The sequence below is a fragment of the Orcinus orca genome, chromosome 3 (assembly GCF_937001465.1).
Source record: "Orcinus orca chromosome 3, mOrcOrc1.1, whole genome shotgun sequence".
Classification (NCBI taxonomy): Eukaryota; Metazoa; Chordata; class Mammalia; order Artiodactyla; family Delphinidae; genus Orcinus; species Orcinus orca.
The window spans coordinates 121,966,189-121,989,805 of record NC_064561.1 but is presented as its reverse complement, the minus strand read 5'-3'; the positions used below and the strand labels follow the sequence as shown (position 1 = coordinate 121,989,805).

At 42.0% G+C, this 23,617-nt stretch overlaps 2 protein-coding genes across 2 annotated transcripts in view; one reads left to right on the top strand and one right to left on the bottom strand.

Annotated features, from left to right (window-relative positions):
• HOMER1 (homer scaffold protein 1) overlaps positions 1 to 5,183 on the bottom strand; it is a 608,509-nt gene extending 603,326 nt beyond the window's left edge. The window contains exon 1 of the mRNA XM_049707767.1: positions 5,179 to 5,183. Coding sequence (XP_049563724.1) covers positions 5,179 to 5,183 — 5 coding nt within the window. The remainder of the gene's footprint in view (positions 1 to 5,178) is intronic.
• THBS4 (thrombospondin 4) overlaps positions 1 to 23,617 on the top strand; it is a 49,847-nt gene that overhangs the window by 2,168 nt on the left and 24,062 nt on the right. The window contains exons 2-9 of the mRNA XM_004270853.4: positions 3,502 to 3,705; positions 14,936 to 15,183; positions 18,561 to 18,669; positions 19,059 to 19,141; positions 19,478 to 19,529; positions 19,750 to 19,952; positions 21,364 to 21,501; positions 23,130 to 23,198. Coding sequence (XP_004270901.1) covers positions 3,502 to 3,705; positions 14,936 to 15,183; positions 18,561 to 18,669; positions 19,059 to 19,141; positions 19,478 to 19,529; positions 19,750 to 19,952; positions 21,364 to 21,501; positions 23,130 to 23,198 — 1,106 coding nt within the window. The remainder of the gene's footprint in view (positions 1 to 3,501; positions 3,706 to 14,935; positions 15,184 to 18,560; positions 18,670 to 19,058; positions 19,142 to 19,477; positions 19,530 to 19,749; positions 19,953 to 21,363; positions 21,502 to 23,129; positions 23,199 to 23,617) is intronic.

Below are 23,617 nucleotides of genomic sequence, written 5' to 3'. Positions count from 1 at the left end.
TCATACTGCTTTCCATAGTAGCTGCCCCAACTTAAATTTCCACCAATGGTGTACAAGGGTTCCCTTTTTCCCACCTCCTCACCAACACTTGCTGTTTCCTGTCTTTTTGCTAATAGCCATTCTAACTGGTGTCAGGTGATATCTCATTGTGGTTTCGATTTGCGTTTCCCTCATGATTAGTGATGTTGGGCATCTTTTCATGTATATGTTGGCCATCTGTCTATCTCCTTTGGAAAAATGTTTATTCAGATTTTCTGCCCACTTTTAAATATGTTTGGTTGCGATTTTTTGTTGTTTTGTTTGTTTTTGCTATTGAGTTGTATGAGTTTTTTGGATATTAACCCCTTTTCAGAGATGTGATTTGCAGATGTCGTCTCCCATTCCATAGGTTGCCTTTTCATTTCGTTGGTTTCCTTTGCTGTGCAGAAGCTTTTTAGTTTGATGTAGTTCCACTTGTTTACTTTTGCTTTTGTTGCCTTTGCTTTTGGTGTCAGAAAGGAAGCTTTTTGACACAGTTCAAAAGTTTTCTTATTGCAAACATTATTTAACAGGTTTGAATTCATGGGTGTAATATTTTGTGTTATATGAATTCTTGACGTTTGAACACAACTTCATGGTGTGTTGCAGGTATGGATTTTGCTTCTCCTTGGACAGAGCTGCCTGTTTTATGGAGACTTGAAATCAGGTTATACCTAAATTATCTGGTTAATTTAATTGCTGTAGATGATCTGATTAAGTCAAGTTTCTGATAGATTCTTTATTGAGTTGATTAGTTTGCAATTATCAGCTCAGCTGAATAATTTATCTCCTTTTTCCTCTGAGCTGCCTTGCTAGTCTTATTGGTAAGTATTCAATTTTCATACAGTGATGGTTGGGCTCATTGGTAGCAGTAATTTCACCTGTAACACTAGAAGGTTGTGCTTAGATCCTGGCGCTATTACTAAAGCGTCATAACATTAGTAGAAATTTGTGGTGTCTCATTTCCTTTTCAAAACACTCTCCAAACTCATTACTAACTAATCCCAACTTGGCCTCTTGAGAGTGAAGCCAGTGGATTAGAGGAACCGTACAGATTGAAATGCGGTAAATTTAGTTTCAGCTGAATTATGACGTAATCATGGTCAAAGCAAAAATCAGGAATACCAAGAGTTTAGTTTTGCATGCAGTTCCCATACTTTTAAACACACATCTCTTTCCTGAAGATGTCTTGTCCTGAATGGAACTTTTAAATATATTGCCTTATTTCCCTTTGCTCCCACTGATGGAAATGTAAAGTTTCCAGTTCTCTAGAAATTTAAAAATTCTATGCCCCTTTTGAAGTACAGTTGGCAGCAGTCCTCATGTTTGGGGAATGTGGGATGCTAGAAAGAACATAATAGATATTCTGCTTTCCAGCACTGCTAGTATTAAAATCATTATTGTATAAGGTTCTTGATACACATGAAAGAAACAATACAGATCCAATCTGAAGACATACCGTCTTTCAAAAGGAGTAGACATTCATTAATAACTAGGCTTTTGCCTGTTTGTTTTATAACTTTATTTTTTCTGACGAAAGCAACACCTGTTCATTGTAAAAAAAAAAGAAAATTGGATAAGTAAAATCAAATGAAATTAAAAATGTATAATTATTCAACCCAGAGATAGCTACTATTCTTGTTAGCATTTTGTCGTATTGTTTTTCAAATCTTTTTCTGGGCAAATACATATTTCAAATGGGATCATGTTATACATGTAATTTTATCATCTGTCTCCACTTAATGTATCATGAGCTTTTTCCCATATCTAAGTATTCAGCTGCATTACCCTTTTTAATATATAGTAATTTAATATATAGTACTTCTCTTTTTGGGTGGACCAAAATTTATTTATCCAGGGCTCTAATGTAGGACATTTAGTTTCCAGTGTTTTTATACTATAAATAATTTGTTGAACATTTGCAGTGCCACAGGATGGCTTCGGAGGGCTGAAATCCCTGTAATCCCCGTCAAGCCTTTCTGTCTCTGTTAAGAAGAGACAAAGTGCTCTGCCAGCAAAGATTCAGGTTTCCCACCTCTTCCAATTAGATTTTCACATAACTCCTTCCTAAATAGAAATTCTAGAATGAACACTGGTGGTGAATCTCCTAAATAAATGACCGTGTCATCCATTATTTTCTTAAGATAAATTCCTTTTGTAGCAATGCTAAATCAAAGAGCATATGTGTCTTAGGGCCTTTGATATTGCTATTTAAACTGGCTTCAAAGTGTTTATACCAGTTTAAATCTTACCCACCAGTATAGGAGTACCCATCTTCCTGAATCCTCACCAACAGTTGGGTATTATTGTATTTATTGTTTTTCCAATTTGATGGTGAAAATAATACCTCGTTGTTTAAGTTAGCAATTCCTTCATCATTAGTTAAGCATATGAACACTTATATATGTACTTATGTGCCATTGTAACTCTTTCTGTAAGTTGCCTTTTCATGTTATTTACCCATTTTTTTATTAGGATGCTTATTATTGATTTGTAAGAGCTCTTTATAAATTATGGATACTATGACCGTTTTTAGTAACCAGATTATTGTATCCAGGAGACAGCTCTGGAGCCTGAAGTTCCTGCAGGCTATGGAATTGTCCAAACGATATTTGCATAAACCAAGAACAATACTAAGTAACTTCTAGTGAGTATTACCCAAAGTTGGCCTTTGCCTTTTAAATTAACTGGACAGACTCTCTCATAACTTTCATAAAGTTTGAGAGAAGGTGCTGCTGACTCGATCAAAAGCAACTTACACAAATACACATGCAGGTTCTAGTTTTTGTAGACCAACTCTATCAGTGAGGTTACAATCAAGAAATAGAAACCACGTTGTATGGTTTTGTTTTGTTTCCACATCGGGATTTCTTAGCAGAGAAACACTGGGGCACTGTAAATGCACAAAGCGAACACTTTGGTCTCACCAAGGTAGCAAACTGTTTTGTTGACAGTGTATCTCCTACCACACCCCTGCTTTCTGCTGCATATTTCCTGTGTCACTTATCACTGACCAGGAAAAGACAACTGGCTCCGGTCCAAGAGGCACATGAGGGACCCCAAGGCAGAAATCACTACTAGGGGCCATAAGAAAAACAATGACTTGGACACTGTTACCTGCGTCCCCCACACCTTATACGTTAAGCCTTTAGTATAAAAGGCTTTTAGCCTTTATACTAGCCTCTCCCTAGTGGGCATTTTCAGAGCCACTTCTTCAGCCAAAATGCAATTTTGGGTTTGCAAAGTTTGTCTTCTCTTGGGGGCTATAACCTTGTGATGAATATTGTGCTCTATTTCTTCTGGTTCAAATGTCCAGCCACTGTAAGAGTGATGAGGAAGAACTGGCGAGTTTGACAATGTGGAAAAATGATTACAGTATCAGTTTACTTCATAGCTTACTGTCAAATTGTCTCCCCTCAAAAAACGTGTTTGCCCCAAAGTTAAACCTTTCACTGATTGTTCCTTTCTCCCCATTCACCGCAGTCTTTGACCTCCTCCCATCCGCCAGCCAGAGGCTGAACCCAGGTGCCCTGCAGCCAGTCCTGACAGACCCCACCCTGAACGAGCTCTATGTGATCTCCACCTTCAAGCTGCAGACGAAAAGTTCAGCCACCATCTTCGGACTTTACTCTTCAGCTGACAACAGCAAGTATTTTGAGTTTACTGTGATGGGACGCTTGAACAAAGGTAAGGAGATTTATAGAAATTATTTTCTTAAAAATCCTCTCTGCCTATTCCAGGATTTGGGGTCTACTTTCCTTCAGATGGTTCCATCCACCATTGAGTTCAGTTTTCAATACCAAATTCCTCTGATTGTGCACTTACCTGTATAGGGAGGGTGAGTTGATATCGGGAGAAAGAAGGAAGAATAGCTTGCGGCAAAAATGCCCTTTGACATTGTCCGATCCTCATGTTATTCTGGATCCAGTCCTGGAAGGGACAGGACCCAGGACCGTTTGGCCACTCTTAGTCAGCTTGAGCTGCTATAACAAATAGCATAGACTGGGTGGCTTAAGCAACAGATGTTTATTGCCCACAGTACTGAAGGCTGGTAAGTCCAAGGTCAAGGTGCCAGCAGATTTGGTTCCTGATGAGAGCCTGGGTCCTGGCTTGTAGACAGCCACCTTCTCACTGTGTCCTCATATGGCCTTTCCTCAGTGTGTGCTGGTGCAGAGAGAGAGAGTGAGCTCTGTCTTCCTTTTCTTGTAAGGACACTAATGCCATCATGGGGGTCCCACCCTCATGACCTAATCTAAACCTAATTACCTCCCAAAGGCCTACTTTCTAATACCACCATATTGAGGGTTCGGGCTTCAACATATGAATTTGAGGGGAACACACACATTCAGCCTGTAATAGCCACTCGCACCATTCTTGTGCTCCCTTAGAAGCATGTGGCTTAGCAGACCTAACTCCTAGCTCTGCAAGCACCTCCCGGACTTGATGGAGAGAATATATCTCAGTGGTAGAACGAAATGAACAGCTCTCTTTTCTACCTGCTTTGTGCCAATTTACACAGGTCTGTCACTTGTTTGTTCCCTCTGCTGTCAAATGTTTCACTGTCAAATTGAGTTCCTACATGTACTAAGAAATGACTTCCAAGGAAAAGGTCACTATTTTTTCATCTCCTTCTCTTCCACCCGTGCCCTGCGGACAACACCTGTTCCTGCTTATTGAGGAATGTGACAGATACGTGTCCATGCTGCCTCATGCTTTTAAAAAAGGAGGACTGGTCCTTCCGGCGAGATTTTTTATTTCAGTTTGTTCTACAAAGTAGATACTTCTAGTGCTTCAAACTCTCTGAGATTCTAATTGTGATTGAACACTTAAAGCTGCAGGTGTTGGGAGCTGGAAGAAATTCCTAATTCTTAGCATTCATAGGGCTATAGAGTTAAAAGCAAGAAGGAATGGGCTTTTAACCCCTCCTTTTATGTCAAGTTCCAATATCCTCCCTCCCTCCTTCCATCTCACTCACAAGTCTGCTTTCTCTGTCTGTTCCTCTGGCCTCTCAGGGGCTGAGGTGCGGTTTCAGACAATGAAGGGAGTTGGGGACATGATTCATGATTTAGCAGATGTTTCAACCATTCCTGCTCCCTTTGCCCCGCCTTCAGCCCTGATGGGAGGTAATTTCACCCATCTCTCTGCCTTGATTCTGACAACCCCATTTTGCCTCACATCTCTTGAAGGAACATCTCATTGTCTAAGAACCCAGCTACTCAGTTTATCATCTATAAAAGCCACCCTTCTTCATCTAAAGGGCAGTAGCTTCTCACTAAATTATTTTAGATGCACTGGAAGGTTTTTCTTTTAGCTCGCTCAGCTTAGTGGCTAAAAGGCCCTCTATAGAGCCAAAAACTCAACTTCTAGCTTTTCACTCTCTCTGAATCTCACCCTCTATTTCTAAATTGGCCATTGTGGAAAAACAAGCAACTTCCCCCGAGCTGATTCTTTCTGTTCACTCTATAGAAGCCAGGGTAATGCTAGATACATGGGCAGGTAGATGGATAGGGAAGGGGGTTGTTAAGTGTGTTTCCTTTGAAGAATCACCAGTCATGTGAGTCAGCTGTTAATACCAGCTGATCTCCATGTTAAAGGAGAAAGAAAGAGGAAAGGATTGAACACCTTTCCACCTGCCAACCTACTAGAAGAGATAAAAAGCTCTTAGAAAAAATATTTTTTAAAAGGAGTCCTAAAAGAATCCAGAGATGACAATTCTCAGAAAACAAAGAGGAATTTATAACAGTATTAGAGTTGAAGAATTTGACACAGAGAAGAGTCCCTGGAGCAATAGGAAAAAGGACAGAGATTTGCCATCCCTTGTGAATCTTAAAGTTCTAGGAAGGAGCAGCAGCCCATTGTGACTGGAACAAGAAAGAAGTCACTGGGTCCATCAGGTCCAGAAAAAGATGCAGCATGTGTTTGTGACTCCCCATTGAGGTGTTCAGTGGTGGTGCTGGGCTGCACCCTGCAGGCCTCGAGACCAAAAGAAGAGCCCAGAGCAGTGACAGAGACATCAACAGTTTATTGGACAGGGGATCTTACATGTCTGCAGCAAAAGGTCCTGGAGCGACATCCTACTGTATAGAGCAGACAGCAGGCGGGACATGGCAGCGATCTTTGCTACTCGGAGGAGAAGGAGGCTACCATGTATGGGGAAATTGACGTCGGGTTGGCTTGTCAGTTACCAGGGAAACCGGCAGCTGGGGCACATTCCTCACAGCCCCTCAGGTTAACCGCCATCATGAGGGCAGAAGTTTCCCTTTAATAAACTAGCAGGTGGAGGCGTTCTGGCCTAAGGATTAGAATAAGCACTTGCCGGAGCAGGGGGCAAGCACTTTCATGTGAGTAGGGAGTAGGTGAAGCAGGGACTGGTCGAGCAGGGGAGTTACAAAGAGCAAGAGACCATCTTCAGTGACCTGACCGTTGAGGGGGCCATGCACACCTGCCATGATTTGTGGAGGGTGGGGGGAAAGCATCTTCCTGAAAGGTGAACCCCAGTCCGTTATTCAACTGACAAGCCTCAGCTGATCTTGTCTTCTGTTGCTTTGCATGGAAAACAGCGAAACAAGAAATCAAGATGTATCTCTCATGACTTAAAGCACCAGAGTAGGAAATAGGACACATCTTTCCCTCTATTAAAGGTTATGGTTTGGGAGAGGGTGACTGCACAGATGGAATCGAAGAGAGGATTTGGTTGTCTGGGCCTTTGACGAGCTCCTACGAGAAACTAAAGTGTATTCCATGAAGACTGCAAAGAATGAGTTTGCCACTGAGCTTTCTGTTTCTACCCTCTCACTCTCCAAGTCATCCTACCATGGTCGCCTCGTTACTGTTCGCAAAGCATAACTTGGATCTAGTCATGCCTGACAGCAGAGACCTGTAGTGGCTTCCGATCCCAAACTGAATAAGGTGCAATTGCCCAGGCTGGGCTTTTAGGGCTTTCTATTGCCTGACTCCCAACCAGCCTTTCCAGTTTATCTGTCCTTCCAACTGTCCGTGCAGCCTGTGCTTCAGCTGGATGGACTAACTACTGTTCCCTGGACGCACCCACACTGTCGCTCCTTCTCTGTCCTTTTGCTCTTGCCCTCTGCTTCCCCTGGTGCATGCCCTGCACCATCTCAAGTGACTGAAATCCTACACACGTAAGACACATCTCCAGCTCCTCCTGACACCTTTCTTTATATGACTTTGTACCTCCACAGAAGGTGCTACTGTTCGCTTGCCTTGTATTTGAATTACTTAGAGGTCTTTTCTCCAGTAGGTTATAAGCTTCCCTAAGGCAGGGACTGAGCATCCCTTAACTCACCTTTGTGTATACTGCAGCACATAGCACAGTGCCCTGTACATAGAAGTGGCTCATGAAGAGACTGGATAGAATAAATGGAGGCTGAGAAGAGTATCTTTGTTTAAAAAAAAACAAGACATTGTTGTGGAAATTCTAGATGTATACAATGTCACACAGTAGGCCTGGCTCGGAATCACTTTTTGAATGAATGAATGTTGAAGACCATTTGGTTGAGGATGTAAAAGTGATACAGGTAGTATTTCTGATAGAAATGCTCTATCAGATTATTAGTAATACAGTGGTATAGAAATAAGCATTCTATAGAAACCACCTAGCTGGGTAGAAGATATGGTTGGTGATTTTCTTGAATCTGACATAGAGACAACTTTCCAGTTAGTATCCTGAGTTTGAGTCACAGTTAAAAGTCTCAGGAACTGTGTCACCATGAATACATCTCTGAACCCCCCTGAGCATCGATTTACTATCTCTAAAGTGGGGATGATAACAGCTACCTCCCAGGTTGATTGCAAGAACTGACTTATATAAAGTATAATAACTTAGACTCTGAAGCTCAATAAAAACTTCAGGTTACTGTATTAGATAGATTAGATAGATAGTGAGAGACAGAGACACCTTTCTATTATTTAGGCAACTGTCTTCCAAAAATGATGAGTTGGTGAACTCTTGGCTTACCTTAATGAAAGCTTCACCTTTCAGAAAAAGCATGAGAGGACCTCTTCTTTAGCCTTAATTTGAGAGCCACAAAAAAACAACTTGATGCTTTGGAAATGAAGGGAACTCCAAGAATTAGCAGTAATGACTGGAGAGAGTCAGGCTCCTCAGCCTATGACAGGAGAAGTCAAATGGTTCAGAGTAGTTCTGAAACCTGCAGGCTAATGAGAGATACAGCTTGAAAGAGATGGAAGAGTTTAAAAGTTAGAATTCTGGAATTTCCTGGCTGGCCAGTGGTTAGGACTCTGAGCTTTCACTGCCAAGGGCCCGGGTTCAGTCCGTGATGGGGGAACTAAGATCTCGCAAGCTGCGTGGAGAGGCCAAAAAAAAAAAAAAAGTTAGAATTCTAAACCAAATAATGAAGGGGAAAAAATGAGGTGCCTCAAACGCTTATAATAATATTTATTTATGGAGCCATTACAATGAACCAGGGCCATGCTAAAGGCTCAACGCTCATTTTCCCTTTTAACTTTCACAGTACTCTTATGAGGTACCCTTGAATGAACTCAGTTTTAAAATGATGATATCCAGAAAGTGGAAAGAATTTTCGTGAACTTTAGGACAAACCTTCAGAGGGTTGTACTGTTTTATTCATGCATTTGGGGATTTCCTGGAAAAGAAAGCTGGGATTATTTGAAGGCAAATAGGTTTACTAAAAATAAATCCTGCCAAATTTTTTAATGAATTTTATGAAGTCACTCATTATACCTTTCTGAATAATATAAAAAAAGAATAAGCTAGATAAATAGTACTGTTAGGAGTTGGTAAATTGCCTTATAGCAAAGTATCTAGTGGTTTTTGATAAGGCTCTGTCTTGGGCATTGAACTTTTCAACATATCAGTGACTTAGGTGGAAACATAGTATTTTAACATGTTTGCAGGTGGCACAGAGCTGGAAAAAACAGTTGAACATGTCAGATGCCATTATCAAGATTTGCAAGGTCCTACCTGGCTGACACACAGTAGGCCACCATCAGATTCAATTTAACAATAATAAATGTAAATCCGTCCTCTAGGAGTGAAAAGTAAATTGTAGACACCCAGGATGTGGAAGACCCATCCTAAGCATTCTAGTCAACAACGTTAAGAACCAAGCAATGTTGAGCACAGTGCCTGGCACTTAGTAGTTGCTCAGAAATGTTTGCTGAATGAATGAATGAACAGATACAGTGATGCAACTTCTTTTTAAAGCTTTTCAAATTTTAGGCTTCATTAATACACACATGTGGCCAGATTAAGGGCACTGATAGTCCCACTGCACACTTAATTGTCCAGCCACATCTAGAATACTGTGTCTAGTTGTGAGCACATTTCACAGGGACACTGTCAAGTCAGACTACCTTAAGGAGAGTCACCAAGCCAGCATCCTTCTGGATCCCGTTTTTTTTACCACATCACAAGTCAAAAAGTTAAAGGAACTGGAGAAATCAAGGAGCCAGACAGAAGACATGAGAGAAGTGAAAGTTGCCTTAAAATATTTGAAGAATATCATTTCGATTGAGGATAAGATTATATCTGTCTATAGTTCTGAAGAGTAAAATTAGGACACACCGGTGGAAGTTGGAGGAAACAGATATTGGCTCTGAATTAGGAAAATCTTGGGGAGCAATCCAAAAGTGAAATGGGTTTTTCTGCAAAGTAAAGTTCTTTGTTACTGGAAATGTGCTGGTAGAGGCTGCACTTTTACTGAAGGGATTTGTGAAATGAGATATTAAGCTGGATGATTTATAATGCTAATATTCTGTGGCTCTGCTAAGGCTGGAGAGCATTCCATGGGCATTTAAGAAGTTGCTGTGCGCCTCTCTCCTCTAAGGTGACCTTGGCATTCTGTGCACATTTACAGCTCTGTTACCTACCTGATAGTTGTTTACAGTGATGCCTCATAACTTAGCAAAATATAAAGCCGTTTGCAGATGTTCAGTATAACTGCTGTGCTTCCTTTCACTGGATGGTTTCTTTGCTCCGTGTGTGTGTGTGTGTGTGCGCGCGCGTGTGCGCGTGTGTGCGCGTGCGTGTGCGTGTGTGTGTTCTGTAAGCTTTACATTGGTTTAAACTGCTACAAAAAAATTTCAAAACACACATACTGCATTTATCACACCTGGGAGTCACCCAGAGTACTTTTAGGAAAAGCAGTTCTATGATTTACCTTTTATGTATTTCCAAAGCACTAAAGTTACAAAGACCTTAGCGTATAGGGCATAAAGATAAATGAGTGAAGGCAAACAAGGATATCCGTCACAAGAAACATTAATGGCAAGAAGTCTTTTTTTAATGTACAGTTATTTAGAGAAGAAGAGGAAAGGTTGACAGCAATTGCTTTCATCATATATTTAAAAGTGCCAAAGAGCAAAGCCATTTGCCAAGCAAAGCCATTCGCCAAGCAAAGCCATTCGCCAAGCAAAGCAGAAAGCCCTGGACTACCTTGCTGAGTTTGCTGCCTGCAGGCCAGGTCACTCTGAATTTCTTTGCCCAAGCAAACAAAATATTATCATTTCCAGTTCTTTAAAGCTGGTAGCCTGCTTCATAGCTTTGACATTCAACACATCATAATATTTTTGACCACCAAGTCCGTCCACTTTTCAAAAAGCACGTTTTGAAAGTTTTCCCAAGATAGCAATATTTCAAATCTTCATTGCTTGAGTTTGCTTCTTCGTCTTCATCCCCCGCCAGTCACTGAGATGGTTTTAATCAGGCCGGGCTGCGTGGCTCCTCTGTCAGGCTGGTACCCAGACATGGAAATGCAGCCATAAAACGGGCCTCCAAACTCTCAAGTACACAAAGATGCTTAGTTTAGAAGGAAAGGATTTATGTAAGTAAACTAATAGAAACTGCTCCCCACATTTTTCAAAAGATTGTGGATTAAAAAAATCAGAGTAGGGGGCTTCCCTGGTGGTGCAGTGGTTGGGAGTCCGCCTGCCGATGCGGGGGACACGGGTTATGCTGCAGAGCGGCTGGGCCCATGAGCCATGGCCCGTGAGCCTGCGCGTCCAGAGCCTGTGCTCCGCAATGGGAGAGGCCACAGCGGTGAGAGGCCCGCGTACCGCAAAAAAAAAAAAAAAAAATCAGAGTAGATACATGTCTCAAAGTAGATACAGTCTATTTTATCTATTTTTTCATTCAACAGATAGTTGTATTTGGTGTTCTCAGATGCTGTGGTGTATGGGAAAATTAGTAAGAAATAGACTGCTTGTCCCAAGAGTTTATGCTTTAGTAGAGAAGATAAGAAATAAACAAATATACTAGTACCTACGTTTGTACAGCAGCTTATATTTTTGCATTTTCTTATTTGACCACCACTGAAAACAAAATGAAATAGGAAGGACAGCTTTTATTGACTCCTTTCAATAGTTTAAGAAGTGGACCCTTCAGGCCCAGGGTCACATAGGGGTTAAGTGTCCGAGCCATGACTGGAACCTGAGTCCTGAAAAAGTATACCTAGCAAAGCACCGAGAAAGTGTTAGGGAAGATGAATGAGGCAGTAACTTCCAGCCATGGGGAAGATGGAAGACCAGAGGGAGTCTGGTGCATTTGAGCTGGAGCTTGGCTTCAGATTTGTGGCAATGATGGAGCAGGAAGGAGAGGAACAGAGAAGAGAACATTCGCACAGGAAGAAAAGGATGAGGGAGGCTGGAGAACGCTAGAGAGGGGTGAAAATGGGTTGTTAGAACTGGTCGTTCAGCATGGCTGGTGATCAGTAGAATGGAAGGTGGCAGGAAGGTTGGGCCAGTCCTGGGATAAGTTACACGTTAATTAGGGACCACTAGGGAGCTAGTGAATGATTCCATTGGCTCGGTTGTGTGTTGCATTGAAAAGGCAATCATTTGGTCAAAACGGTCCTGTAAGAATCTCAAGCTTTCAGTCCAGAAAAACTGCATAGAAAGAGACCCTCAGCAGGAAGGTAAGTAAGGAATCTGGCAGAGAAACCCAGAGATAGAACAAGGTAGAGGCAGAAACACCTTTTGAAGACCTGCAGCATTCAGTTCTAATCAGAGGAGTTCTTGGTACTCTCCCTGAGAGAGAACAAGGCTGAAATCACCAAGCAAACTTGTTTCCATGAGAAGCAAGCAAGAGAATGGAATGTGCCTCAGCTGAAGAAGCAGAGCTGTACCCAGTGACCGTTTTCCTGAGTGCGTTGCTCCCTGGGGTGCTAAGGGGCAGAAGTGGGCTGGAGCCAGGAGAAGACTGCTCCTTCCGGCTTCCAGGCCTGATTTTTCACTCCTTCTGGAGGCAGAAGTGATGTCTTACTGGCTCACTTGTATTTTCCCCTCTGTTTTGCTCCCCTCTGCTCTGTGTGTATGTTGGGCTAAGATTGGGCAAGGTGAGCACTGGGAAAGGGGGACCAGAGAGAGGAAGGGAACCATGTCTGCTCTCTCCCCTCCAGTGGTGCTGCTTCTGGAGAAGGTCAGGGAATCTCCCAGGCTGCAGGCTCCTGGGTTGTTGAGGCTGTTTCTAGACTCATTGTGACTGATGGGAGAATGCTGAGTTTTCTGAGCACGTGCCTGTTGACCCTCTGGGGTAGTCTTACTGCTCTGAAGATAAAATAAGTATAGAAGCACTGAAGTAAGGAGTTTGCAATAAAAAAGAAAAATGAAAAAATGGAAGCCATAAGCAAAATGAAAATTATTGGATCAAGTATGAAGAATGGTAAATGTCAAAGCACTTGATAATTTTCTGCTAACAGACCTTGTGAAGATGGAAGTTTCCATGTCTTCTTTTCCTTTTTTTCCTCTTGCTCTTGTCACAAGATCTATGAGCATGAGGAATCTCATTTCAGTGCTGCACTGCAACACAAAGCAAGGCAGAAGTCTAGCGTGCCCTTAAATGACAGCATGAACACAATGGCAGGTTTGGCTGCCTGCAATAGTTGTTAAATTGCTACTCTCTAAACTTTTAAATTTATATGTGAAAAGCTTTCAATGCAATCATTTAATTATTCATTGAAAGTTTATATTCACAACATTAATGTGCAAGTGTTATACATAACGTACTCCACTAGGTACTATTTATAAAATTAAACTTAGCAATTCAGTTATGAAAATAAATCATGGCCCACATGGCCTGGAAGGCCTGCTAAAAGCAGGCAAGGGCCCGTGAAAATGTTTCCTTTGAATTACACAGAAATCCCAGGAGAGAAAGACCAAGGGTATTTGTTTTAAGCTACTCTGTGTATTCTCTTAAACTGTTACTATGAGGAACAGAGGTTGTGGCTATAATGAAAATGAGGAGATCCTGAGTATATGTGTCTATGACCTGGTTGAAGTCTGGTAGTCCAAGTGGTGTTTTCACTGGCCTGTAAAAACGCCAGGCATTTGCAAAACTATTCAAAAAAGTAAAGAAATAGACGTCTTAAAATATTGAATTAGTGCATATATTTGGGTTCATTTTCCCCCTCTTTTGTGTGCCTTATGCCTCCAATTTCCAGCCGTGCTGTTACTATTATAAATTCTCAACAATATTAAATAAAGGGGTAAAAAAACTCTGTTGTATCCCATGTTTAAAATACCTCAAGAATTTCTACTCATGTCTGTTTTCTTTCTCCTCATACCATATTTACTTAAGTCTTACCAATACTTTGCTTCAGGAAACGTAGTAATGTACTACAGCCATAGAAAGGCCTTCTAGCCAGTCTGTTCTGTCAGGTCGTACTAATTCTTCTCTCTCGGTAAGCAAGTGGCGGCGACCACATGGGCACGAGGGAAGATCTCCTGACTCCTCAGGGCATCTGTCTATACCACAGACCCTGATGCCAACTGGCCCCCTCCAGCCATGGTCAAATGGGAAAGCAAATCTAGTCAGGGTTTAGAAGGGTGGGGAAGTCAACCTAGAAAGTCTAATGTATTTGGAGGAAGTCTTCAAAAACATCTTTAAAATTTCATAGTAGGGATTATTTTTTCTGGCAGTATTGCAACATAAACAGATATTCCTGGCTGGCTACTCCATGGGGCAGCACCAAGTTGGCATTTACACTTCACAGAAGAGGTATCTGAGGAAAGATGGTCCCAGTTACTTGTTATGAATCATATAGACTGACTGTAGCACACTCTGGGTTTATGTGTGGAATTCATTTTTTTCTTTTACTTTTTTGTATTACATAAGTAATGCATGTTTCTTGTAGAAAAATCAGGCAATGAAAATGAAGAAAAGGAAAAAAAACACGTCGTCCAGCAATGACCGTATTAATATTTCCTTCTAATTTTCCGTATATGTGTATATAAGTCTATGTACATACCTACATAGTTTTTTCGGAATGAACCTGTACTGACTCATAACCTTTTTTTCACTCAACGTAATACTGGGAATGTCTTTTTGTGTAAGGTAGTGGATCTCCCATGAAGTCCTTACAAAGGCCTATCCAGGCCTAGCATTCTTTTAGTCATGGAATAAACCACACTCAGTTTCAAATTCTAGTCCTGTCACTTACTGTGTCCTTGTGTAGCAAGTTCCTTCGCTTATCTGAGCTTCCCTTTCCTCACCTGTAGTCATTCCAGTTTCATAGGGTTGCAGTGAGGAGAAATTAAGTGTTTACAGCAACGAAGGGCAGCACCCAGCCCTGTAGTAGTGCTCAGTAGATGTTTGCGAATTAGTGAATTCATGCCCTCAGGAGCTTACTTGGATGGGTTCTACTTGCTCACTGTACTCATCATTATCTGAAATTATTCTGTTTGTTTTCAAATTTACTACTTATTGTCTCTCTTCATGAGCACAAAACATTCTTAGCAACAGAGTGGTGGCCAATGCCTAGAAAACTGCCTGGCACACAGAATGTTGAAAATTTATGGTGCTGACTTACTTGCGTCTTTCCAATGACCCAGCCTTGCCATTGTCACCTGGAGGCTGTGCAGCACAGAATCACGCCCTTTCCCTTTATCTCATTATCCACTGACCCGTGCTTGGTTCTAGCCATCCTCCGTTACCTGAAGAATGATGGGAAGATTCATTTGGTGGTTTTCAACAACCTGCAGCTGGCCGACGGCAGGCGGCACAGGGTCCTCCTGAGACTGAACAATCTGCACCGGGGAGCTGGCTCTGTAGAGCTCTACGTGGACTGCTCGCAAGTGGATTCCATTCACAATCTCCCCAGAGCCTTTTCTGGCCTCGCCCAGAGTCCTGAGGCTGTTGAATTGAGGACTTTCCAGAGGAAGGCACAGGTAAGAACCCACAAACCATTCTCCAAACTGGAAAGATGAGTTTCTGAAGCTTCTGCTGAATGCAGAAGAGTGGGCTGAGGTCAAGAGTGGGTCTAATTTTGGCTGCATGTTAGAAACACCCGTGGAACTTAAAAACCGGCTGCTAGAGGGCCCACCCTCCAGACAAGTTAAATCAGAATCTATAAAGGTGGTGCCTCAGCATCAGTACTTTTTAAAATACTGATTCTAACGTGAAGTCAAAATTGAGAGCTGCTCTTTTAGATGATAAGTGGAGACTTTGGCAATATAATTGTAAAGCAGGAAAGGAATAGCAAAAAGAATAGCAAAAATTTTTAAACTTTCTTAGGGCAATAGGATGATCTACTTGTAATCTTTCTATAACGTTATTATATTTTTAATGAAAGTAAAAAAGAATGATTGGAAATTGCCAAGCACCAGGAACAACATATTTCACAGGTCTCACTAGAGCATCCCTAACAAAAAGACCCTTATTGCCAACTTAATTCCATGAGGCCTTACAAATCACATCACTTCTGTCTTCCGTTTTATGCCCTGTTGATGGTATTTTTTTCCATCATATCATTGCACCTACTCTAGAAATTGCCACATATGCTTCTCTTAGAATTTTGCACTAGGGGGACTTCCGTGGTGGCACAGTGGTTAAGAATCTGCCTGCCAATGCAGGAGACATGGGTTCGAGCCCTGGCCCGGGAAGATCCCATGTGCCACAACTACTGAGCCCACGTGCCACAACCACTGAAGCCCGTGCTCCTAGAGCCTGTGCTCCACAACAAGAGAAGCCACCACAATGAAAAGCCCATGCACCACAACGAAGAGTAGGCCCTGCTCACCGCAACTAGAGAAAAGCCCGCGTGCAGCAATGAAGACCCAATGCAGCCAAAAATAAATATAAAAAAAAAAAAATTTATTTTAAAAAAAAGAATTTTGTGCTAGGAAATACTTTGTTTCCTATAAATAACTAGTAGTATTCTTTGTCTTTTCCAATTATACTATAACTGCTCATCGTTCCAGAATTTCATCTGATACGGAAGTCAATCCCAAAATCAGTAACTACGTTCATCCACTGTGGCCCTTGTTTTATATATTGCAATCACTATTTTCCACTTCTATTTCATTATTATATGCTTTAACTAAACTATATGTGCTCTTACCAAGTTATTCTGAGCCCTTTGTGTAAAGAAGCAGGGTGTAAACAGTAATTTCCATTGTAACTAGGAATGCTGAGGAGTTTTAGATAATAATGTAAAAACTATGAATCAGGTACTAGAATTTGTGCTTGAAACATAGGAAGCATTTTCAAGCAGAAGTTTCAAGAAAGCTAAAATCCAAGTGTAGAGAGAGGGAGAAAGAGTTGTATATATATTTAGTGTAGATTTATAGAGAGAGAAAAAAATTAATGGAAAGATATGCCAAACTTTATTTCTGAATCCCCAGAGTAGCCCAAATAGTCAGAATGACAGTCAGAAATTGTGTCACTGACATTTCAGAAATTAGTCTCCACCAAATAAGTCCATATCTAAGAATCAGAAACAGATGGAATTTTTTGGAATTTTGTCCAAAAGTTTTACCTCCTTAGACTATCAACAAGGACCACAGTGCTCTGTCTTCATAGTACCTTCTCAGTCAGTCAGTCAGTCAATTAGTCAGTCAGTAGGCACATTCTAGGCATTAGGCCAAACAGTCATGGCTCTGCCTCCATAGAGCTTATGGTCTGATTCCACAAAATACCTATTATGTAGCACGTGTTGCATACATCTTAACTTAGCTAAATGAAAAAGCAGAGTCCCTCTGAACATCCTTAGCATACTCATTTCTAAAATAAGAATGATGACTTTATGTTGCCACAGTTAACATAAACATTTTCTATCATACATATATAAAATAATGAGTACAGTAAAAGCTACAAAATTAAGGGGTGAGAAAATTGACTATGACTAACAATGAATGATGGATATAAACCAATAGTGTGAAAATATATGAAAATATACATCACAGAATATACAGTTTAATATCACTGATTATTAAAGAAATGTAAATCAAAACCACAATGAGGTATCGCCTCACACCGGTCAGAATGGCCATCATCAAAAGGTCTACAAATAATAAATGCTGAAGTGGGTGTGGAGAAAAGGGAGCTCTCTTGTACTGTTGGTGGGAATGTAAATTGGTACAGCCACTATGGAGAACAGTATGGAGGTTCCTTAAAAAACTAAAAATAGAACTACCCTATGACCCAGCAATCCCACTACTGGGCATATACCCTGAGAAAACCATAATTCAAAAAGACACATGCACCCCAGTATTTATTGCAGCACTATTTACAATAGCCAGGTCATGGAAGCAACCTAAATATCCATCAACAGAGGAACGGATAAAGAATATGTGGTACGTATATACAATGGAATATAACTCAGCCATAAAAAGGAATGAAACTGGGTCATTTGTAGAGACCTGGATGGACCTAGAGAGTGTCATACAGAGTGAAGTAAGTCAGAAAGAGAAAAACAAATATCGTATATTAACATATATATGTGGAATCTAGAAAAATGGTACAGATGAACCTGTTTGCAAGGCAGAAATAGACACAGATGTAGAGAAAAAATGTATGGACACCAAGAGGGGAAAGGCGGGGTGGGATGAATTGGGAGATAGGGATTGACATATATACACTAATATGTATAAAATAGATAACTAATGAGAACCTGCAGTATAGCACAAGGAACTCTACTCAGTGCTCTGTGGTGACCTAAATGGGAAGGAAATCCAAAAAAAGAGGGTGTATATGTATACGTATAGCTGATTCACTTCGCTGTACAGCAGAAACTAACACAACATTGTAAATCAACTATACCCCAATAAAAAAGAAAGAAAAAGAATATACACACACAAAAAAGAATATACGGTTTATTCATCTTCATAATCCAGGGAAACCAGAGACTTTGCTAAAACCTGGATCCAAGGCACCCTAAGAACAATAGTGTTTAAAATTGGGGTCAATGTCTTATTCATTACAGTCTAAACTCCATAAACAGACAACTCTTAAGAGCCTCCTGCCACAAAAGAGCTTGTTTACCATGAAGGAAAACTGCCTTTTCTCTTCTCCTAGTCACCTTCATGAGCCCTCAGACCATGCTGGACTCCAGCACTCTCCTAAGCTACTGGTTTCTTCCATATTTGCTTCAGTCAAAAGGACAGGGCTGGCAGGCTTCAGGAAAAAATGCAAACCCACAAAATTATGGAAAGTGTCAGAGTCCAAGTATTCAGGCCTACCGTGTTATGAAAATTGTGTGCGTCTGCAAGCTCACTGGCTTTTGAATGACATCAGCAATGTATGGTGTGAATCCGATCTCTTCCAGGACTCCTTGGAAGAGCTGAAGTTGGCGGTGAGAGGCTCGCTGTTCCAGGTGGCCAGCCTGCAAGACTGCTTCCTGCAGCAGAGCGAGCCGCTGGCTGCCACAAGCACAGGTGTGGGCTCTTGGGCAGTTTGCACACCTCCATCAACACAAACCCCCAGGCCCCCGGCTGGACTGGGTCCCATCCCAGAAAGGTGGGCTGTGGGCAGAGCAGCCCTACAGGATCATGTACCTACAGAGATGAGGCTCTTGTGCCAAGTCCAGGGCAAGGAACGTTTTCATTGCACTTTTATTAGTATAATTCATAGGAATTTGATGTAACCAGCCCAGTGGCATCATTATCATTATGTTGTAGATGAATTAAATGAGTTTGACCCTAAACTAAATTCCTGTATCTTAGGTTCTTTGTCTTGATGGTCTCTGGGAAATCATTTGTTTTTGAGTCACTGTAGAAATCGCTGTCACTGACCGAACGCGCCTTATCTTCTGCTGTTCCTACAGGAGACTTCAATCGGCAGTTCTTGGGGCAGATGTCACAACTAAACCAGCTACTGGGAGAGGTGAAGGATCTTCTGAGACAGCAGGTAACAAGTAGGACATACCATCAGAGAAGGCCCAGTCTTATCAGAGAAGCTCTGTGTTGGAGTTAATGGATCTGCAGGCCTGCAGAGGCAGGGAGGGGACCTGGAGCCTGAGCCCAAGTGGCCCCGTGCGGCCCGCTGCCCTGGGGCTCTGAAAATGGGGGACCAGCCTGTGATAAACACACCAGGGCTCCATGCAGAGTGGGAACTACCAAGAGCTCCTTTAACACTCCTTTAAGTACTGCTTAATAGTTTGCTACTCATGGATTCTTTCACTCCTGGATTATACATCAGGAACTCCTTTTCCATCTTTTTTTTTCTCCCTTCCCATTTCTAAAGGTCAAGGAAACATCATTTTTGCGAAACACCATAGCTGAATGCCAGGCTTGCGGTAAGTGCTTTTCTAGTAACTGGTGCATTCTGAGTTGGACCAGCAAATGCCAACTGATGATGGGCCTGGGTGGGTGAGGCTCCACTGGCGCTGGTTTCTGGAGGTTTGGCACAGAGGCAGAGGGAAGGGAAAAGAAGTTCACTGCGAAACTAAGCTTGATTCTGTATCAGCTCTGTTTTCTTGGTGGTTTATAAGCCTGTGGATGATGGTTTTCCTCTAGGTCCTCTCAGCTTTCAGTCTCCAACTCCCAACACCGTGGTGCCCCCCGTGCTCCCAGCATCCCTGATACCCCCAGTGCGCCGGTGCGATTCCAACCCGTGTTTCCGTGGCGTCCGATGTACCAACACCAGAGATGGCTTTCATTGTGGGCCTTGCCCTGAGGGCTACACAGGAAATGGGATCACCTGTTCTGACGTTGATGAGGTAAAAGTTCAACTAGATAGGATGGGGCTCCCTCAGTATCTTGTACATCCGACAGCTTATGGGGAAAGAAGCCATGTTGATGACTAAGGGATGACTTGGGTTGTCCTCCAGGCTACATAAAAAGTACTCCCTCAGGAATCCTTAGAGATCTGTGATGGTGGGAAGGAGGAGGCATGACACGCAGTTGTGGCCGTGATCATTGTGTCTCCCCTCCATGGTTCCCACTCTTCCAGTTTGTGTTACTACAATGCTGAGATTTCAGCCTTCAACTCTAACATTGATTCTTTCTCTTAAGCAGTCTCTGTGACAGTTGTGATTTTTCCACACATTTGCAAACATGGGAGGGGAAAGATCTGGGTAAGAGTATATTTCAGGGCTTGCAACTGATTGCTTCAGGCTTCCTAAAACAGAGGAGCAGACAGGAATCTCAAACCAATAAGACCTTTTGAAGAGGCCCCATTATCTGTGAGTAACCAAAAGTGCCCAGAGATGGAGCCAGAAGGACATACAGCAAATACGGGCTGTTTGGCCAGCTGGCAAAGCCTCTGAAGGACCATCGTTAGCCAGTCACTGGTCCAGTCCCAAAACAGTGTTCGCAGTGGGTAGCAAGGCTGCCCCCATGTGCCTTTGGCCAGAGGAAGGCTGGAAGGAGCTTTCACACACATGCATCCTGCAGGCTTGTGGTAGCGGATGACCTCCCCAGGTAGTAAGCAATTAAGATGGTCTTTAGTCATCCCTCCACTGGAAGAACATCTGCACATGTTTCACAGAACTGCATCTGGTTTTTATCTGTGAGCTGGAATTTTCCTCCTTTTGAAAGCGCAGGAAGTGGTCATGTTTTTTACATTAGTTGAACTGGTTAAAAACGAAACAAAACAAAATCAGAATGAACCTCCTAGACTGTGAGAGCCTAGGAACAGTCATGGACTTGGTAGGGCACAAAGGCAGGCACAGACCCTGATGAATCACATCTTACTCAAGAAACAACAGCTGCCCTGGTTTTGTCTTCTCAAGGTCTTTTTCTTTGAGTAGTTGGTTCCTTTGGACTCAACTAATAGCTAGCTGACAAGTGGTCCAGGAGCACTGTCCTCTCACAGAGGTTTTAAAACTCCAAGTTAGAATATCAGGGAATTTGCGCTGGGAGGTAGACTGGTTAACATTAAGTACTCTTTCCACTCGGCTGTGCGTGATTCTATAATATAGCAAAAGCCCACTACAAGGAAACCTCCAGACCGTGTGGGTCAGGGATTCTGTGAGTAACTATGAAATTGGAAGCCTTTATTGCCTTTGATCATGTCGAGCACCAAAAAATGATAGTTAAATGAATCCCCAAGTCTGCACAAATAGATGAATGGAAGTTTGAGCGTGTTTTTTCCATGCGGCTAAAGAGTGAATTTTTCTTTCTCTCTAGTGCAAATACCATCCCTGCTACCCAGGCGTGCGCTGTGTGAACTTGGCTCCTGGCTTCAGATGTGACACCTGCCCGGTGGGCTTCACAGGGTCCACGGTGCAGGGTGTTGGGATCAATTTTGCCAAGACAAACAAGCAGGTGGGCTGAAGTTGTGGCCTTTTAATCTCTAATTACCAACAGAAAACCTTTGGTTGGTTCCCACCTCTTTCCATATAACCCTTTACCTCCCGGAGCGGCCAAGGGTGTGCAGAATGTCCTCATGCACTGCGGGCACATTAGGAAGTTTTCCAACTCATTTCATCAAGGCTAGTGAGGAGGAAGCTAGTCAGCTGGGATAATCGAGTAGCACTAGGAAAGCAGTGAAGGGGGTAATCCTGGATATGTGACATGTTTCAGCCTTATTTTGTTGGTAGCCTTTTGAACATTTTGTCCCACCAAATAACTTAAGAACTGGGGAAACAAATAAAAGCTTTGAAAAATTAGGTCACTTTCATAGAGTCATTGTTGCTGATCAGAAGCTGTTTTAGAGATGAGAGGATTTCACGAGTAGAAATAATCCCCTGAGGAAACCTGCCTTTCTTCTTATATAAGCCGTAAATTGCTGTAGAGCACTCAAGCACTTTGTGACAGTCTCCGTTTATTTCCAAATGTTCTACTATATCCTGACCATTATTTAACTGACTGACCGTGAAATTCTTTTTGATGTTTTCAGCCCCTAAAAATGGTTGGTCTATAAATATATTTTACTACCTTACGGAAATTATTAGCTTTAAAGAAGGGCAGAGGTTCATTATTTCCTAGCAGCCTATCAAAGGATTCTAGAGGGCATCATTTTTTAGACTAGAAAAAGGAGCCAAGCTCGACACACACGAATGACAAGCCATTGGAGTAATGACCTAAATTTTTCTTCCTCTTCTCTAAAGACAGAATCGCCAAGACTAAGCTAAGGAAAATAGACAAAAAGAAACAGAAGGTGCTTTATGTAAGCTAGGAAGGAGCCCTTCCAGTGGATTTCCAGAATATGGCAGAATGAACTCAGGTCAAAGGGAACCAACTTGCTGAAATTAAACAACAAATTTTAATGCATGACCAATATCAAAAGAAATAAGAGGAAATGTGCAGGTTCGAGAAACAAAGAGGGAACTCAGAGTCAGAGCTGTGGGTGGAAACTGATGTCACAGCAGCTCATGGGAGGTGGGAGATGGTTTTAGGTCCTCCAAGTGGGAAACTGGGGTTCAAGCACTGTGTGGGTATAGCAGATGTAGTCTTGAACCTTTAGAAAGACCTAATACCCCTGAAGAAAGCCAGAAGCCTTAGAGAGCTACCCTACTTATTACAAGGAGATGAGAAAACTTTCTTAGGCCCCAAAAATCAACAGGAAGCTTGATGTCAGCTTTGGGACATGGTTGACAGAAATGACAGTTGCCCACAACAAATCAAAGCTCCAAGCTTGTAAGACACATAGTCATGAGCTCCAAACCTATGTTACACATAGAATGCAGAAACAGGAGCCCCAAAATTGACATCAAAACCAGCCCTAGAGCAGTAAAATCCCCAGGACCCTGGCTAATATCACTTTGTGAAGAGACTCCAAAACTCAGGGCAAGTGGGACACCCTCAAGCAAAAGCAGGGCCACTAAGGATATACTCTGATCACCAGCCTACCTGAAATTGCACGTCCTCGCTTCACACAAAGATGTCAAAGCAAAGCAAAATGTATTTGTCTTTCTACTTAAACAGTGTCCCTTTAAACTTCTCTGCACTAGGTCTGCACTGACATCGATGAGTGTCGAAGTGGAGCGTGTGTTCTCAATTCTATCTGTGTTAACACTTTGGTGAGTATTTTTCATGGCTCTTGTTATCGAAGACTAGTTATTAAAACAAGTATGTGTACGTAAATCATAACCCCAAAACACATGGAGAACATATGGGCATAATATATTTGACTTGCAAGTGAGGATAAAATTTGTGCTGAAAAACAGTTTTTAATGTAAGAGTAATTTATAAGTAATTTTCTACATAAGAATGATTTTATATGGGAATTCCCTTGTGGTCCAGTGGTTAGGACTCTGTGCTGTCACTGACGAGGGCTGGGGTTCAATCCCTGGTCGGGGAACTAAGATCCTGCAAGCTGTGTGGCATGGCCAAAAAATTAATAATAATTTTATAAATGCCAAATTTGTTCTTTATCTTCTCTCAAAGTTGCAGTGTTGGGCTTTGGGGTTATTTTCTTTTTTTTTATACAGCAGTTCTC